The sequence below is a fragment of the Elephantulus edwardii genome, unplaced genomic scaffold (assembly GCF_000299155.1).
Source record: "Elephantulus edwardii isolate Elephantulus edwardi_28Jun2011 unplaced genomic scaffold, EleEdw1.0 scaffold00102, whole genome shotgun sequence".
Lineage (NCBI taxonomy): Eukaryota > Metazoa > Chordata > Mammalia > Macroscelidea > Macroscelididae > Elephantulus > Elephantulus edwardii.
In genome coordinates this window covers 431,967-451,998 of record NW_006399852.1, presented here as the reverse complement: position 1 = coordinate 451,998, position 20,032 = coordinate 431,967, and the positions used below count along the sequence as shown (strand labels likewise).

The window sequence follows — 20,032 nt, the reverse complement described above, 5'->3', positions numbered from 1 at the left end:
GAATGAATGGAAATCCAAAATCTCTGTAAATGCTCATTAAAATTATTTTTAAAAAATAAATAAAAACATTGACTTGGTTGTTTTTAGGGATCTTAAAAAAAAAATTTAATGTAAGGGAAACAATATGTAGACCAATAATAATTTTAAAAAGCCAAACAAAACAAAATCGTGCTCTTAGCTTCCAGACGAAAATGAACCAAGAAGAAAGACCTGGAAAACTGCTTCTGAAAAATCAGTCATTGAGGGGAGCTCTGGTGGCCTAGTGGTAAAGAGCTGCAACAATCTCAGAGGTGCATGGCTCGAATCCACCAGATACTCTGCCGGGGAAGGAGGGACAATCTCCTCCTGTACCAGTCAGATCTGATTTGACGGTACACACACACAAAAATAATAAAATTAAAATAAAAATAAAAATAAAAAACCAGTCATTGAAAACTCTGTAGATCGCCTTGGTTTGACCTAAATCATGTGGATGACATAGGACCGAATAGCATTTTTTTATCTGTTTTGCATTTACAACAACAATGTAGAGAACATGAACTTATTTTCAAATACTAAACATGGAATTTATTCCAGGGATGTAAGATTTCCTTAATATTTGGAAATCAATCATGATATAATATGCTTTTTTCTATATTGTTGAATTTAATTTGCTAAAATTTTATTTGAATTTTTTTTTCACTTAGGTTCATGAGAGATAATGATTTATAGTTTTCTTACACTGTTTTTTCTATATCCTTATCAGTAGAATGGTGGCCTCATAAAAGAAGTCAGAAATGTTCTTTCTTTTAGCTTTTCTGAAGAAGTTTGTAGGCGTAATATACATCTATTATAAAAGGCTAAGATTTACATACTGAATCCATTTTGAAGGTTAAAAGGCAGAGAGAGGAGAAAAAACTGATAAGCTGGGGGAAAGGAAAGGGAATACATAATAAGGGGTTCATTATAATTGATTATGCTAACCAATAATATAATAGGAGGATAATCAGTGAGATGTATATGAATATACAAAGAGGGGAGGGGAGGGGCAGGTGGGCTAAAGGTGGGAAATGGGCTGGGGTGGGGGATGAAAATCATGGGGTCGAAGAGTTTGGTGGGTGGAGGGAGGGAGAAGGAAAAAAATGTACATATAAAACAATTTTTAAAAATAGTATTATAATAGAGTCCTCTGGTGGCTTAGTGGTAAGGATTTTTTCTGCCAATCCAAAGGCATGTGGTTCAAATCCACCAGCTGCTCCACAAAGATGGACAATCTCCTTCCACACAATTTATAGCCTCTAAAAATCCACTGAAGGGTCTGCTAGGGGCTGGTACTGGCTCAGAAGTACATAAAAACAACAATCAACAGTAATTAATGTTATAAAGCAAAATGTCTATGAATGATCATATGAAAACCCACAATGATTTGTAAACTGTCACTGAAATAAAAATTTTAAAAAATGGTTTTAAGGAAGCTCTGGGGAACTAGTGGCAAGAAAGCCTGCTGTAATCCTGAAGTCGTGCAGTTCGAATCCACCAGATGCTCTACTAGAGAAGGAAAGGCAGTGTCCTCCTGTGCCAGTCAGATCCGATTCGATGGTACACCCCCCCCAAAAAATGGTTTTCAATGTTCACAGCATTATTCACCATTGTAAGAACATGGAAACAGCCCAGATGTCCAACTACAAATGTATGGCTTGAGAAATTATAGTACATTCACACAAAAGAATACTACACAGGAGCAATGATTCTGTAAATTATTTCCTGACTTGGGTGGGGCTGGAGAGCATTATGCTGAGTAAACTAACTCAGTCCCACAAGGATAAATATTGTATAAAACCATTACCGTAGAATGAAGGGTATGGAAGCAGAAGGATAAGGATTGTGCAGGGGGTTAATCATGGAGTTGTACAATTTGATGGGTGGGACGTGAGGGAAATTGGAAGAATCTGTTCTGGAAAACAATGTATTCGAACTTTGTAAATAAACTAATAATTAAAAAATTGTTTTAAAAACTCTGTTGCTTCCACCAGATGCTCTGCTGAAGGAGGGACAATCTCCTCCTGTACCAGTCAGATCTGATTTGATGGTACACACACACACACACACACACAAAATTAAAAAAATAATAATAAATTTTTTTTAAAAACCAAACTCTGTTGTTAATTTTGTCATTTTTGTCTATGTCATCCTCCTTTGATGATCTATTTTATACATATGGCTCAAAAATGTCTCTATTCATCTGACACCTGCTTGACACCAACACCTGGATGGCTCAATGACCCGAAGTCAACCATCTAAAACCAAACACTGGAACATTCCCCACCAAACCCCGTTCTCTTTCAGAGTTTGCTTTGCCAGTGTAAGGTACCACCTCCATCCGCTGTCTCTAAGCCAAAAGCCTAACTAAACCGTTCCTTATCCCTCATATGTAATCTATCACCACGTCTCTATCAGTTTACCCTTTCATCATTCTTGATTCATTCACTTTTTTACTTTTCACCACTGTTATCTTCTTAATTCAAATTACCTCAAATTCCTGATCACCTATTAAATCCTCTCCTTTGCTCCTTTTCCTGTACACTTTCATCCATTGCAGCCATCCTCAGCTTTCAAAGTCTTGGTAAAAGTTTACAAAGCAAGTTAAGCACCCATTTGATAACATTCACATAAATTATTCAATTACATTCATCACAATTTATAAACATTCTCTTTGTATTTTATTTGTCCTGTTTCCCTGTCACCTATCTTATTTTTGCTTTTGAAAAACTGTTGGCCTTTCTTTAAGTCTCACGTGATGATTTTTTAAGTAGGAAGTTGATCTTACAAGGCATCCTTAATTTGTGTGTCACTTGGTATTTGCTGAAAGGTGCTCTCAGGTCATAGGCTCAATTTGAGACTGAAAACTGTCTCAAGCAACGGACTCAGAGAATCTCATGCTTGTTTCTCTTGTGATCTGTCTGGCTTTTGAACTTTTTTATAAGTACTTGAGCTCTGCTTCATATTATTCTCTCATTCTGTCTGGGACCAACTCTTGTAGACCAAGTCCAGTGCAGTGGTTGCAGCTGAGCACCATCCTTTCTTCTGTTCTCATGGTAGATGCCGATGTGGCTCTTAAAGGTGGTTTTCACTGTACTTTTGGTTGTCTCCTGATAAATGAACATCTGCAGATATGTTTTACGTGGCCCACTCAACCCAGTAATTGAGAGGCTACTCACTAGAATGCAGATAATGATTTCTGTGAACTGGGATGCAAATTAACTGAGTTCTCAATTGACAATGGCACAAGATAGTCCTATGCCTTCAAACCTGAACATCAAGAGGTGTCTGGTTATATCTGAGAAGTATCTGGATTTGTGTCGTCGATACCCATCAACATGGGTATACTGCTATTTATACATATCTAAAAATACTTCTATCTGTTCTTAGCAATGTATCTATCTGTGCCAACAGGTACACCAATTTGCCTACACTCATCAGTCAGAACTCAAATGTTAATTGTTACTTTGGTCACGCCGTGCTCACTACATGCACAATTAGTATAATTTTTCCCCCAACAATATAAACAGCATATCTCTATTTATAAAACATTACAGAAGCTGAACTTTATGAATAGGAATGCCACATCAGGATTGGAAGAAGGCTCAACCACAACCTGCATTATACAAATGACAAAACCTTGCTTACTGGAAGTGAAGAGGATCTGAAGTGCTTGTTGCTTCATCAAGGGCTGCAATCTTCAACATGGATTGTATATCAGTATCAAGAAAACAAAAATCTTCACCACTGGAACAATAGGCAACAAACATCATGATAGATGGAGAAAAGACTGAAATTGTGCTTGGATCCTCGGTCAACTCACTTGGGACCCGCAATCAGCAGACTGGGAGATGTATAGCACCAAGAAAATCTGCTGTCAAGGATTTTACATCCTTCAGTCCTGTTACTCGCAGCTTCAGTATTTTCTTCAGTTCTTTCAGGTTGAGAAATGTCAAATATGTTCTTCCTTTTTGGCTTTCTACACATAAGCACAATTCATTATGATACTTTGCTTTCTCATCTCAAGCCACTCTTTGAAATCCTCTGCTCAACTCTCCTACTTCAGCATGTCTTCATTTCTCTTTTTCCTAAAGTAGGTATCAGCATCTATTCAATATCCATTTTGACAATTTATTTCTTTCCTGTCTGATGTCCTTAATGTCATCCCACAACTTGCCTGTCCTTCAGTTATTAGTATTTCATACATCAAATCTATTCTTGAGATGGTCTCTAAATTTAGATTGGACAGACTTAAAGTCATATTTTGCCCTCATGAATCTGTTTTGATTTTCTCCTACTTCAATTTGAACCTGTAGATGAGTAACTGGTGGTCTGTTGGACAATTGGCCCCCCTGGTCTTGTCTGACTGCTGATATTAAGCTTCCCTATCTGGAGACTAAGGTCCGCCTGATACAGGCCAAGGTTTTTGCAATCACTTGCTATGCATCAGAGAGTTGGACAGTGACTAGGGAGGACAGAAAGAGAATTGACGCCTTTGAGCTGTGGTGCTGGAGAAGAGTATTGAATGTACCATGGACTGCCAAGAAAACAAACAGATTCATCCTAGAGAGGGTTAAACCAGGCTGCTCCTTGGAGGCAAGGATTCTGGGGCTTCGTCTGACATACTTTGGACATGTTGTAAGGAGAGACAGGTCTTTAGAGAGGGACATCATGCTGGGTAGAGTAGAGGGACAGCGCAGGAGGGGAAGACCCTCTATGAGGTGGACTGATTCAGTGACTGGGGTAATCGGGATGGGTGTGTCAGAGGCAATGATATTGGCACAGGATAGAGCACGGTTTAGGGCTGTTGTACATAGGGTCGCTATGAGTCGCAAACGACTCGACGGCACATAACAACAACAACAACATTATCTCTTCCCATACATGTGGTTGATCTGACTTCAGTGTACTCCATCAAGCAAAGTCCATGTGTATAGCCATTTACGGGTCATTGTTTTAAAGATATTTGCAATTCATAAGTTGTAGGTCATACAGATAAATCTTAGCTAAAAGCAGAGAGTAGAAAAAGAATGTCTTGTGTTTCATTGCCTATGCAAAGACATTTGACTGTGTAAATCACAAGAAATTGTGGCTATCCTTGAGGAGAATGAAAATCCCAGAACACTTAACTGTGCTCATGCAAAACCTAGACATGGATTTACAAGCAGTCCTCAGAACTGAACAAAGAAACACTACATGGTTCAAATTCAGGAAAGGAATGTGTTAAGAACGCATCCTGTCTCCACACCTTTTCAATCCACAAACAGAATAGATCATTCAGGAGGCTGCTGGACTTTATGATGAGGAATAAGGCATCAGGACTGGAGGAAGACTCATCAACAACCTGCATTATGCAGGTGACACAACCTTGCTTGCCAAAACTGAGGAGGACCTGAGGCATTTGCTGCAGAAAGTCAAAGATTACAGTCTTCAATAAGGATTGAAACTCAACCTCAAGAAGACAAAGATTATTACTACTGGGCCAACTGGCAGCACCATGATCGATGGAGAAGAGAACAAAATTCTTAACAATTTCTGCTTGCTCGGTTCCATAATCAACACTCTAGGCACCAGCAGTCAGGAACTAAAGAGATGAATGATGATGATGATGATGATGACGACAATGATGATGATGATGACTGCCTTTGAGTCAAGCACGACTCATAGCGAACCTATGAACAAAAGCCTTGAAGCCCGTCTACAATTATCAACATTTATCAAAGTTCATAGAGTTTCCAGAGGCAAGCTGTTTAGGAAGTGGATGCCACTCCTGCTTCCAAAAAAAAAAAAAGATAAACAGCATTAGAAAAATGTGCTGTCAAGGACCTCTCCAGAGTGCTAAAAAAAACCAACAAAGTCAGTCTAGAGACTAAGGTGTGCCCGGTCATGGTCTTTGCAATGACTTGTTATGCTCCAAGAGAGCAGGACAATGACTAAGGATGACAGAAGAAAAATAGATGCCTTTGAGTTGTGGTGCTGAAGAGGAGCATTGAACATATCGTGGACTGCCAAGAGAACAAACAGGTCTGTCCTGGAGACGGTGAACCCAAGTCACTCCTTGGAGGCAAGGACTTTAAAGCTCTGTCTCATATACTCTGGGTATGGGGCCAGGAGAGACCCAGTCCTTGGAGGAGGACATAATGCTTGGAAGAGTAGAGGGACAGGTCAGCAGAAGAAGAGGTTGGACGAGATGGATTTACATGATAATTGGGGTAATACAGGAAGGTGTGTCAAAGACCATGAGACCAGCTTAGGACAGGGCAAGGTTCAGTGCTACTATACACAGGGACACTATGAGTTGCAGGTGACTTGATGGCACATAACAACAGGTCATACAAAATTTTATCATATGATCTCTGCCTTCATATATATCACCAAGACTATATGTCCCAACTACAATTCTTAGTCTTTGACCCAACATTTGCATTTCAACCAGCAGTTATTATTAATGCATCTGGAGTCCATATTATCACATTACTCCTTCATTCACACTCATTAAGTTGTAATTCTATGTGTATTAGTGTTACCTTCTCAGAGTCAGCCATAGCTTATTGTGATCCACACAATCAAAAGCCTTTGCATAGTCAATGAAGCACAGATAGACATTCTTCTGGTATTCTCTGCTTTTTGCCAAGATCCATCTTACATTAGCTATAATATCCCTAGTACCACGACCTCTTCTAAATCCAGCCTGCACATCTGGCAGTTCTCTGTTGACATATTGTTCCAAACGCTTTTGGATACTTTCCAGCAGAATCTTGCTTGCGTGATATCAATGATATTGTTAGATAATTTCCACACTCTGTTGGGTCACCTTTCTTTGGAATGGGAACAAGTATTGATCTCTTCCAGTCAGATGGCCAGCTGGCTGTCCTCCAGATTTCCTGGCACAACTTAGTGAGCACATCCAGGGCAGCATCCGTTTGTTGAAATAAATCAATTGGTATGCAGTCAACTCCTGGGGCCTTGTTTTTTGCCAATTCCTTCATAGCAACTTGAACTTACTCCTTCATCACCAGAGGTTCTTGCTCATATGTTATTTCATGAAATTCCTCTGTGTCAGCCAGTTCCTTCTGATACAATGATTCTGTGTACTCCTTCCATCTTCTTTTTATACATCCTGGATCATTTAACCTTCTACCCAAACAATCTTTAAGTATTGCTACCTGTGGCTTGAATTTGTTTTTCAACTCCTTCAGCTTAAGAAATGCTGAGCGAATCCGGCCCTTTTGATTTTTCTGACTCCAGCTCTTTGCACATTTCATTATAGTATCTTGCTTTGTCGTCCAGAGCAGTCAACAACTGGAGCCTTGTTTTTTGCCAATTCCTTCATAGCAACTTGAACTTCCTCCTTCATCACCATAGGTTATTGCTCATATGTTATTTCATGAAATTCCTCTGTGTCAGCCAATTTCTTTTCTGTGTACTCTTTCCATCTTCATTTTATATATCCTGGATCATTCAACATTCTACCCAAACTACCTTTAAGTATTGCCACCTGTGACTTGAATTTGTTTTTCAACTCCTTCAGCTTAAGACCAGGAGGCAGTCGTGAGAACAGAGCAGGGAGACACTGGATGGTTCAAAATCAAGAAAGGGATCCATCAGGGACATATTCTGTCTCCATACCTTTTCAATCTGTATGCAGAACAGATCATCCAAGACGCTGGGTTGTACGAGGAGGAATGTGGCATCAGGATTGGTGGAAGAATCATCAACAACCTGCCTTAAGCAGTTGACACAACCCTGCTCGCTGAAACTGAGGAGGACCTGAAATGCTTGCTGCAGAAGGGCAAGGACTGCTGTCTTTAATATGGATTGAAGCTCAACATCCAGAAAACAAAGATTCTCACCACTGGGCCAATTGGCAGCATCAGTATGGATAGTGAAGAGACTGAGATAGTTAACAAGTTTTTGTTTACTTGGCTCCACAGTCAACACTCTTGGTAACAGCAGCCAGGAAATCAGGAGACGAATTGCATTGGGAAAGTCAGCTGTGATGGACCTCTCAAGAGTACTGAAGTGCAACGACGTCAGGCTGGAGATTAAGGTGCGCCTGATCCGGGCTATAGTCTTTGCAATTACGTGCTATGCATCAGAGAGTTGGACAGTGAATAGGGATGACAGAAAGAGAATTGATGCCTTTGAGCTGTGGTACTGGAGAAGAGTGTTGAATATACCATGGACTTCTGGGAGAACAAACAGGTTTGTCCTGGAGAGGGTGAAGCCAGAATGTTCCCTGGAGTCAAGGATTCTGAAGCTTCGTCTGACACACTCTGGGCATGTTGCAAAGAGGGACTGGTCCTTGGAGAGGGACACCATGTTTGGGCGAGTGGAGGGACAGCGCAGGAGAGGAAGACCCTCGATGAGATGGATCGATTCTGTGAGTGGAGTGGTCGGAATGAATGTGTTTGAGACAGCGAGGTTGGCACAGGATAAAACGGCGTTCAGGGCTCTTGTACACAGGGTTCACTCTGAGTTGCAAATGACTCGATGGCACATAAGAACAACAAGTGTTACCTTATTTTCCTTAATAGAATGTAAGCACCTTGAAAGGGTAAGAAAGTCATATTCAAAGCCAGACAAAGAATCTGAAATACTCGCTGATTTATAAAAATTAGTGAGTGAATGAATGAATGAATAAATAAATAATAAAGACTTCTCATAAGTGAGCTCTGGTGGCCTACTGAGTAATAAGTTGCACCGCTAAGAAAATTACATAAAACATAAAATATTTTAAAAAACCTTCTCTCACTAATAAGCAGAGAAATATAAAAATGAGACAGAATTTCTTCAGCCACCCAATGGACAAAAAATGAGAAAATGCAAGTCTCAAAATTCATTGCATATTAAGTCAGTAAGACTATAAATTGACATCACAACTGAACCAGCTAAAATGAAATAGAAATTAGTGAAATACTATGAAAAGCTGCACTCCAATAAATTTAAAAGCCTAGAGGAAATGGACAATTTCCTAGACACCCACACCCTACAGAGACTGACAAAGTCAGACGTGGAACACTTCACTGAACCATCACAAAAGAGGAAACTGAGCACTCCTTCGCCCCCCAAACTGAAACCCCTCTCAAACAAAGTCCTGGTTCAGACAGCTTCACAGGAGAATTCCACCAGTCGGAGACGCACTATCACCAATTCTACTTAAATTATCCCCCAAAAAGAGAAAAACAAAGAACACTCCCAAAGTCATTCTATAAAACAAGCATAACCTTAATATACCAAAACTAGGCAAAGACATTACCAAACAAGAAAACTATAGAGCATTATCACTCAAGTATATAGATGGGAAAATCCTTAACAAAATACAGGCCAACAGAATTAACAGTGTGTGTGTGTGTGTGTGTGTGTGTGTGTGTGTGTATATCTATATGTATATATGTATATGTATATATGTGTGTGCATATATGTGTGTGCATATATGAATATATAAAAAATATACAAATATAATATATAAATATAATGACCAAATGAGATTCATAATAGTATACAAAAATTGTTCAACATAAGAAAAATAATCAATGTAATTAATCTCATTAACAAAGCAAAGAACAATAACTGCATGATCCTATCAATTGATGCAGAAAAGGCCTTTGACAAAATCCAACACCCCTTCCTGATTAAAACACTCAACAAAACAGAAATGGAAGGGAATTTTTTAAGCACAGTGAAAAAGTATATATGCAAAATCAAGAGTCAACATCATTCTCAACGGCAAAAGATTAAAGGTGTTCCTGTTGCAATCAGGGGCCAGAAAAGGAAGCCCACTATCATCACTCCTAATCAATATTGTATTAGAAGTACTTGCTAGGGCAGTATGACAAGAGAAGGAAATAAGAAACATCCAAATCGGCAAAGGGATAGTATAACTTGTTATATGCAGATGATATGATAGTATACATAGAAAACCCCAAAGACTAAACCAAAAAATTGTTAGGCCTAGCAGACCAATTTAATAGAGTGCCAGGATACAAGATCAATATATAAAAATCACTGGGATTTCTTTATAGTAACTAAGAAAACACAGAAAAAGGAAGCTAAGAAAGTAATACCATTTGCAGTAGCCAACCACAAGATGAAATACTTGAGAATAAACATAACTAGAGACACAAAAATTTTTATGAGGAAAACTATAAAACATTACTACAAGAAACAATAAAAGACTTAAGTGGAAAAATGCTCCCTGAGAATAGACAGGAAGCCTCAACATAGTGAAAAATCACAATTCAACAAAAAGCAATATACATGTTTAATGCAATCCCAATATAGATACTAAACTAATTTTTCAAAGAGACAGGCAATTGGCAAGTTTATTTGGAAAAGAAAGAGATCCTGAAAAAAACAAAGCTCTTTTCAAAAAGAAAAATTAAGTGGGAGGTAAAGCATTCCCTGATTTCAAAGCCTACTACACAGCCATAGTAACCACAATATAGTGCAATGACAGACATATAAACCAATGGAACAGAATTAAGAAATTAACCCATCTACCTAGGGACAGTTGGATATTTTACAAGGTCTCAAACCCTGTCAAATGAGGAAACGACAACATCTTCATCAAATAGTACAGGAAAATTGGAAAGCAACCAGCAGAAAACTGAAACAGGATCCACTTCTCACAGCATATACAAAATTCAACTCAAAGTGGATCATCAGAGAATGAAGAGAAAACTCAAAATCATAAGGACAAAACGGGTCCAAACTCAGTAGTCCTAGTCTATCGCATAAATAGACTTGCAAATATGGCCAGAAATATACAAGTAGGAGAGGAAAAATCAACAAATGATACTTTTTAAAAATCAAGTTACTGTGTGTATCAGTAACTCTTTCCAATGGGGGGGGGGAACACCCTACTGACTCGAAAAATAACATTTGCCAATGACATCTCAGACAAGGGTCTCATAATGAAAGTCTATAGAATACTAACAAGAGACTTTACAAGGAAAAGACTGACAACCCAATAACAAAATGGGCAAAACCCATGCAAAGATTTTTCACAGAGAAAGACATTTGGAAGGCCAATGGACACCTAAGAAATGCTCAAAATTACTGGCAATCAGAGAGCTGCAAATCAAAACAACAAAGAGTTAGCATCTCCAGAAGCAGTTGCAAAATTTAACAGGACAGCAAGCAATAAATGTTGGAGAGGATGTGGTACAACCACTTTGGAAGGCAATTTGCCATTTCCTCAAAAAGCTAAACAGAGAATATGACCCAGCTATTCCACTGCTAGGAATATACTCCAAGGAAATTAGAACTGAGACATAACTAGATATGTATAGCTAAGTTTATAACACAATAGCAAGAAAATTAAAACAGTGCAAATGCTCATCAACAAAGAGATTGAAAATCTGTGGTTCGTGCAAAACAATGGAATATTATGCCAGCATTAAACAAAGATATTGTGAAATACTATATAACATGAGAATCTAGACAGCATTAAGCTCAATTAAATGACCATTATTGTAAAAATAGAAGGATAAATAGTAAGATGTATATAAATTTTCAAAAGAGGAAAAGGAATGAAAAAACAGGGAAGGGTAGAAATCACTACAAACAGCCGAATTTAGTACGCAGACAGAGGTGGGCTTGAAGGAACAGGAAATAATCAATGAGCACTCTAAAAGATGGAGTAATAACTGACATAGATCAATAGTAATTATGTAAAATATAACCTATATGAATGATTATATGAAACACAATGTAAATGAAAGATTATATAAGATACAGTGTACATGAATGAAATACAATGTATACAAATTATTGTATGCAAACTAAAAAACAAAAAAGCGATATCCTTAGTTGTGACTCCCTACAAGATATGTCTGCCTCAAACCCTTGAGCATGACTTTATTTAGAAAAGAGCTCACCACAAGACAAAGGTAAACAATCCAACTGAAAAAATGGGCACAGGATATGAACAGACACTTCACCAAAGAAGACATCAGATGGACCACAAACACAGGAAGAAATGTTCAAAATCCCTAGCTATAAAAGAGATGAAAATCAAAACAACTATGAGACATCATCTCACCCCAGTCAGAATAGCAAAATTTAACAGAACAGCAAGCAACAAATGCTGGCGAGGTTGTGGAGAAACTGGAACCTTTATTTACTGTTGGTGGAAGTATAAAATAGTGCAACCAGTATGGAAGGCAGTGTGGCGCTTTCACAGAAAGTTGGAAATAGAAATACCATTTGACCCAGCAATTCCACTACTGGGAATATATATACCCCAAAGAAATCATAAGTACCACCCAAACAGATATATGCACACCCATGTTTATTACTGGAAACAAATGCCCATCAACAAATGGATAGAGAAGCTGTGGTATATTCACACTATGGAAGACTACGCTGCATTGAAAAATAAGGAAATCATAAAATATCATTCAAAATGGGTGAGCCTGGAGGACATTATGCTGAGTGAAATATCTCAGTCACAAAAGGACAAATATTGAGTAGTGCCACTGCTGTAAAATGGGACTGACATTGGGTTTAGGGGTTGTCTGAGAAAGATGGGATAAATAATGTATACTGCATTGAAACATATGAGGGAGAAAACTGTTTAAAAGGGATATGTGATTTATGTGATTAGGCATTATTGTCATGACAGGAGTCCAGAACGAAGGCTAAATAGTGGGGGGATGGACTGTGTAACAATGAAAGAATTTTTCTTTTACTTTTCAAAGATAGGAGTGAATTGGGGGGGGAGGCAGGGAGAAAAGTGCAACAACGAATGAATGGAAATCTAAAGTCTCTGTATATTTTCATTAAAATTAACAATAATAATTTTAAAAAAAGAGCTTCTGCTGATAAATCCAGTAACAAGTGTCCTTATGAGGAAAGAGAAAACATAGAAAAGATGATCAATGTGATAAGTAATGAAAAGATTACCTACCCTTCCAAAAGTAAAACATTTTGACTTGACTTGCAGCCACATGTTGATACTGAGACACTATGTATCCTCTGAAGCAAAGATCACAGCTGAGAATTTTCAAAGTTAAGTAGGTGGAAGGAATAACATTCACTTAACTTTTCTAGCCCTAGTATTAATAATACAATAGAATGATTAGTTGGGCCACAATCTTGCAAGCATTGAAGTCTTAACAATTGTTGCAGTCTTGCAAATGATGCAATGGATCACCTGTATATAACTTTTCTAGTCAGGGCATTATGATTCCACAAAATGACTGGCTGTACCACAATCTTACGTGTGATAGGTAGTTTATTACAAAAAAAAAAACACACACACACACAAAAACAAAACACCACCAAAACCAAAGCCGAAAAACCCAACAGCAACTAGGAACAAAAAACTAAAGCCAAGCAAAACAAAACACAAACCAAATTAGAAAAACATCAACAACCTTCACACTTTTTAATCTTGTTTGGGTATACGTGGAGGTGAAAGATGAACTAACTGATAGAGATGATAAAGGTAGTCTGCTCTCATCAAGATTTAGAACCTCAGAAAAAGTTGCATATTAAACTGCTAAGTATATAAATTGTTAACTTTCCTACCACTGATACATTTATTTTAATGTAGTTATTTAAAGTATTCTGTAGACTATTTAATAACAAGAAAAAATATGCTTGGTAAACTACTAAGTCACTAAAGTAAGTTTCACAAGTAGTTATATGATCCAATTTTCGGCTTAAATAATAAGACTCAAAATCAACAAACACAATTCATTGCCATCAAGGCAGAACTGACTGAAAGCTGACCTTCCGAGTGACTTCAGGAGACTGTAAATCCAAGAAGAGGTAACTGTCTACCTTTCTCCCATGGAGTCACTGGTGGATTAAAACCACAGCAGAGTCACTGCCTTGGATTAGCAATGCTAACTCTCTATGGACTACACCAGCAGAGCTCCCCTGAAGTCAAAATACACACATATAATCCCACTAATACAGGAAATTTGGAAGGAGGAGTGGCATCCACTTCCGTAATAGCGTGCCTCCAGAAACCCAATGAACCTGGAGAGAGGATGAGAGACACCCAAGTGTTGAGGACTCTCCTTCACAGGGTCACTATGAGTCGCCTGCGACTCGAAGGCACTTAACAACAACAACAATGCAGGAAATAAGACGACTGGAAAGAAAATATACCAATATATTGTGGGCATTAACAACGCTGTTTTCTTTCTGCTTATTTACTTTCTAGATAGTCTATGATGAGCATAGTTCATTAGTTTGATTTAAAATGCAAAAAGAGTAGTTTCAATAATGATATCTGCGGGAAGGAAAGCTATAGTCCAGTTGTAATATAACCAGTGAAGGAGTTTGCAACCTTGACTGCTGTTTTTCAGACTTTTCCACAGAACTTTTAAATGGGAGGGCCCGAGTTTCAAGTCCCTATTGGTGCAAAATTATATCATTATAATTTTAAGTTGAAACATAAACTGACAGGGAAGTGTTTAACAATTTATTAAAATAAAAATTTTACATATTTGAATATTTAAAAACCATGCTACAACATACTAGGAAAAAAAACATCTGATGAATTACCTGGCTTCATGTTGGGATTACCAGGCCTAGCCACTGCTGCAGTCATCTGCTCCCGTCGAGGATCCTGGTAACTCATTTTACTAATGAACTCAATTGCTGCTTCTATACTTCTGTTATTTGTTTTCTGAAGAGCTTGTATAATCATATCCTGAGAGGAAATTTTAAAAAGAAAGAAAATATTAGATCTTGTAATTAAGAGGGAAGCACTATGAGTTCCATTTGAGAAATTCTTAATTATGAAAAACAGAACTCCAAAAGCACAATACAAATATTCTGCTTTTAACTCTTATAAAAAGATATGCAATCTCAAATTACTAAACAAAATAGACCTTAAGTAGTCTAAATGTTTCACTGTATTTTCATCTTTAGATAATTTATTATGGTTTTCTTCTAGGAATATCATACTGATATAGAATAACAGCAATATCACTGTGATTATTTTTCCTTCTTTATTTCATTCTTACAGACTTTAACTGTATTTGATTCCATACTTTTGCTACCATGAATATCAGTAAGAGGACTATGCAGTTCTAGCTCCTATTTTTACAGAACTTACATTTTCAGAGAACTGTATTAACAAGGGTAAAACCAAAGAACAAACAGTAGAAGAAAAGTATTTAGTCAATGTACAACTATGTGATGAAGAATTCAGAGAGGCAGATGAAATGATGGGAAAACCAAAGTTACACAGATCTGAATATGAATTCCAGCTCCTCAAAAGTACCAAATGGTACAAGCCATGTACCATTTCAGAGACTAGTTTCTTCATCTCATAGGGCTGATGTGTAGATTACATAAGAAAATATGTAATGTATAAAAACACAGTGTCTGAAAGTCAATTATTTTTGTTTTCTTCCTGTTTCTTAGGTGCTGTCAAATTGGGTATGACTCATAGCGACCTTATGAAGGGCCGACCTGAACTCTGTGCCGTCCTCACATTTCTGACACACTAGAGCCCTTGGCTACAGTCACTGTTGTCAATCCATCAGTTAGGGTCTTCCTCTCTTTGACCAACACCCCACCTTCCCAATTATCATGTCCCTCTCCAAAAATTAGCCTCTCCCAGCAATATGCCCAAAGTATGTGAGATAAAGCTTTATTATTCTTGCCTCCAATGAGCACTCTACTTTCTCCAAGACATATTTGTTTGTTCTTTGGGCAGTCCATGGAATATTCAGCACTCTTCTCCAAGTACCATAGTGTTGGAAGAATACCAGACACCAAAATACATTATGTCATAGGGAAAGTATAGTGACATGCACTACTCAAGAGTGGCAGCTAGCCTATACATTCACACATATATATGCATACATGCATGCAAATGCAAACATAGTTCTATATACATATATGTATGTGTACGCAAACACACACGGGGGTATAAAAGCATGTGAACCAAGAAGCAGTTGTTCAAACAAACAAGATTTAAAACCAGGAAAGATGTGTGTCAGGATTGCATCCTTTAACTGTACCTAATCAATCTGTATGCTGAGCAAATTCAAGAAGCTGGATTATATGAAGGATAATGTAGTATCAGGAGTGGAGAATACTCATCAATAACCTGCAATATATAGAGGAAATGACTTCATTTACTGAAAATGAAGAAGACTTGAAGCACTTATTGAAGGAGATAAAAACTAAAGCCTTCACTATTATCAAGAGAACAAAAATCTTCACAACTGGACCAAGAGGCAACATCATGAGAGGCGGACAATATACAGAAGTTGTAGCCAAAAGACCAGGGGCTCCACAGGAGAAACAAACAGGGGCTGGCAGTCTCCTCCCACAAGGACAGACAGCTGTAGAAGAGCTGATGGAGGGTCACTAGGAGTCAGAATGTACTTGACAGTGGTGAGTTTGGTCCACAAGGATGTACAGCTGTGGGAAACCTGATAAGAGTGTCACTATGATTGAGAATGCACTTGACAACAGCAGGTTTGGTTTCAATCTTTACAGTTTAATCTTTACAGGAACAGATGAACAGGGTTTTTCCCCCCAACGAGCCACTGATAGGTTCAAATCATTGACATTTTTGTTAGCTGACAATGTTTTAACCATTGTGTCACCAGGACATTTTCATTAATTACAGAAACGTGAATCAAAACCATGAACTATTAATTCATTCTTATAAGGATGGCTATCATCAGAAAAGAAAAATAACATGTATTGAGAATGTAGAGAAACTGAAACACTCCTGCATTGCTAGCGGATTATTAAATGGTGCCACTTCATGGACAACAGTTCGGCAATTATTCTGAACTCTAACCACTAATTACCTTATGGCCCAGGAATTCCACTCCTCAGTGTATACTGCAAGAACTGAAAGCAGAATCCCAAGAGATACATGTACACCAGAGTTCACGCCAATTCTATATACAACAGACCAAGGGATGGGATAACCCAAGGGCCAATCAACACCGGAATGAGCAAAACGTGGCATACACACACACACACATACATACACATACACCTTGAAGGCAAACACGGTGAAACTTTGTCTCACATACTGTGAGTGTACACTGTGAGGGGGTCAGTCCTTGGAAATAAATATCAAGCTGGCATAGGTAAAGGGTCAGTAAAAGAGAGGAAGACATTCAGTGAGATGGACTTGAACAATGGACTCCAGTATGACAGAGGTCATGAGAATGAGGCAGCATAGGGCAAGGTTCAGATCAGTTACTATGTCAAAGATGACTCAATGGCACCTAACTATAACAATGAACTCCTTACTGTCATTGTGTATTACCTTGCCCTTCATCCAACTTATCTATTTATTCATTTTTACACTCCCTTCCCATTCTTGTTAGTCCTCTAAGATTGATTTTGTATGTAAGCCTTTCCTTAGATTTTTATAACGGTCTTATCCATAATTGTACTTTGGTAATTGATTTACATCACTCAGTACAATTTGTTATAGATATTTCATAAAATTCTTGATTCTTCTTAGGAATATACAATTGGGTTTTATGAGTTAATGTTCACTGCTACTGTCTTTGTTACTACATTGTAAGGGGAGCTTACAATGATGATATAGTTTCTAGGGAGTTGTACTACTAACCCAAAGGCCACACCCTTCTGGCTGTTTCAATCTACCAGCTTCCCTGCAGAAGAAAAATGGGTAATCTTCTTTTGTATACATTACAGCAATAGAAACCCATATGAGGATCAGCTTCTACTCAATAGCAATAAGTAGTAGCAGAGTGTTGCATTTTAAAATATAGTATCTGCCACCCAATATTGTCACCTAAATGTGTACCAGCTAGAAGTGCTAGTGCTAGCACGAAAAAGAGCACACTTAGATGAGTAGCTTTCTAAAAGATACCTATGTTACAGAAACATTCTGTTCATATTACTATGCTTTTATCAGAATGTCTGTTTTATTCACTATGCAAAAGTATTAGACTGTATAGATCATAACAAACTAAACATTGATAATAATGGGAATTTCAGAATCCTTAATTGTGCTCATAAGAAACTTGTATTTAGACTGAGAAGAGGATGCATGGACAGATAAAGGGAACAATATATAGTTTAGAATCAAGAAAGATGTGCATCAGAGGTGTATCCTCTCTCCATATCTACTCAATATGCATGCTGAGCAAACCATTCAAGAAACGGGACTTGATGAAAAAAAGAATGTGGCACTGGGATTGGAAGAAGACTCACAAACAACCTGTGTTATTCCAATGACACAACCTGGCTTGGGGAAGCAAAGAAAACTTGAGAGGTTTGCAGCAGAAGATTAAGGACTATACAGTCTTCAATATGGTTTACAACTCCTATCAAGAAAACCAAAATCCTTACTACTGAGTGAATAGTCAACATTATGATAAAGATTGAACTTGTCAACAATTTCATCTTACTTGGATCCACAATCAACGCCATGGTACCAGCACTCAGGTCAGGAGACAGACAGCACTGGGAGAGTCAAGAGCAAAGATGTCAGTTTAAAGACTAAGATGTACCTGATTCAAGCCATGGTATTTCTAATCACCTGCTATGCATCTTAGAGCTGGACAATGAATAAGGCTAACAGAAGAATTGATGTCTTTGAGCTGTGGTGTTGGAAAAGAGTGCTGAATATCCCATGGACTGCCATAAGAACAAATATGTCTTGGAGAAAATGCAGCCAGACTGCTCCTTCAAGGCAAAGATAATAAAGCTTTGTCTCACATACTTTTGGTATAATGCTAGGACAAGCTATTTCTTGGAAATGGACATCATGCTTGTAAAAGTGGAGGGTCATTAAAAGAAAAGACTGTAAGCAAAATGGATTGACACAGTGACTGTAGCAATGAGCTCAAGTGTGCTGGGGAAGGATGACAATAGGACAGGCTTCATATCTCTTGTTCACAGTATCACTATAAGTTGTAATGAAACCTGACAACAATAAAAACAAAAGTAAAAACAAACTGCAATGAATTGGACTTACCAGAGATTCTTTGGTGCCAAAAAAAAAAAAAAGGCACCAATTCTATTTAACATTTAAACCCATGGGGAATCAATACCAAACTAGGTGAGCTTTGAATTTTACAGGTTAAAAAAAAATTCTTGGAGGAAAAAAAACTCTGCCTTGTACCAGTTAAAAAAAAAAGAACAGGGCTTATGAAATGATAAAAGGAATGAAATGAAACTGAATTAAGAATTCTGAAGTTAAGATCTTGACAAACGTGCAATATAATGAGACTCGTACTTAGGGAGGTCACAGAAGTAGATCACCTTATTGTTTATATCACCATGAATATAAATAATACTTTTCTTACTCAAACAAATAATACTTTCCTTATCTAAATGCCTGAAGTAAAACAACCTTGCTTTAAGGAGTGATTGCATAATATGTGATTTTAATTAAGTTTATTTAAAAAACCCTACTGTTACTATTGCCAAGAGAGGAAAAATAGGGCACTGATCAATTCCTTCAAACTATTTACATTAGAAATAATTCTTAATTGGTTTAAAGGTAGGAAAAAAATATTTGCTATGACTCACTATCTTCCTTGAAGGGCTCAATTTATATTATAAGAGCTCCACTCACACAAAGGTCCCTCTAGATGCCCTCACTTTAAAATAAAATTTTATTGTGCTGTTGAGAATACATATAATAAATATGGCAATTCAACTATGTGCAATTAAGTGGCATTGATTCCATTCTTTGACTTTTGCAACCAACCTTGGGAGATGTTCCTCCACCATTAAATATACTCATTTGGTCCCTAAGGTTTCTATCTAACCTCAAGCTGCTCCTGTCACTTTGGTCCCATACAGATGTTGTTGTTGTTGTTATGTGCCGAGGAGTCGTTTCCGACTCATAGCGACCCTATGCACAACAACCCTAAACCCTGCTCTATCCTGCGCCAACCGCACCGCCTCCGACACACCCATCCTGATTACCCCAGTCAACGAATCAATCCATCTCATAGAGGGTCTTCCCCTCCTGCGCCGTCCCTCCACCCTCCCAAGCATGATGTCCCTCTCCAAGGACCCGTCCCTCCTG

The 20,032-nt window shown here is 37.9% G+C and overlaps 1 protein-coding gene across 1 annotated transcript in view; it reads right to left on the bottom strand.

The window, feature by feature from the left end:
• Positions 1-20,032, bottom strand: part of LATS1 (large tumor suppressor kinase 1) — a 49,699-nt gene that overhangs the window by 15,927 nt on the left and 13,740 nt on the right. Inside the window, exon 2 of the mRNA XM_006891643.1 lies at positions 14,542-14,689. Within this exon, the coding sequence (XP_006891705.1) occupies positions 14,542-14,689 (148 nt within the window). The remainder of the gene's footprint in view (positions 1-14,541; positions 14,690-20,032) is intronic.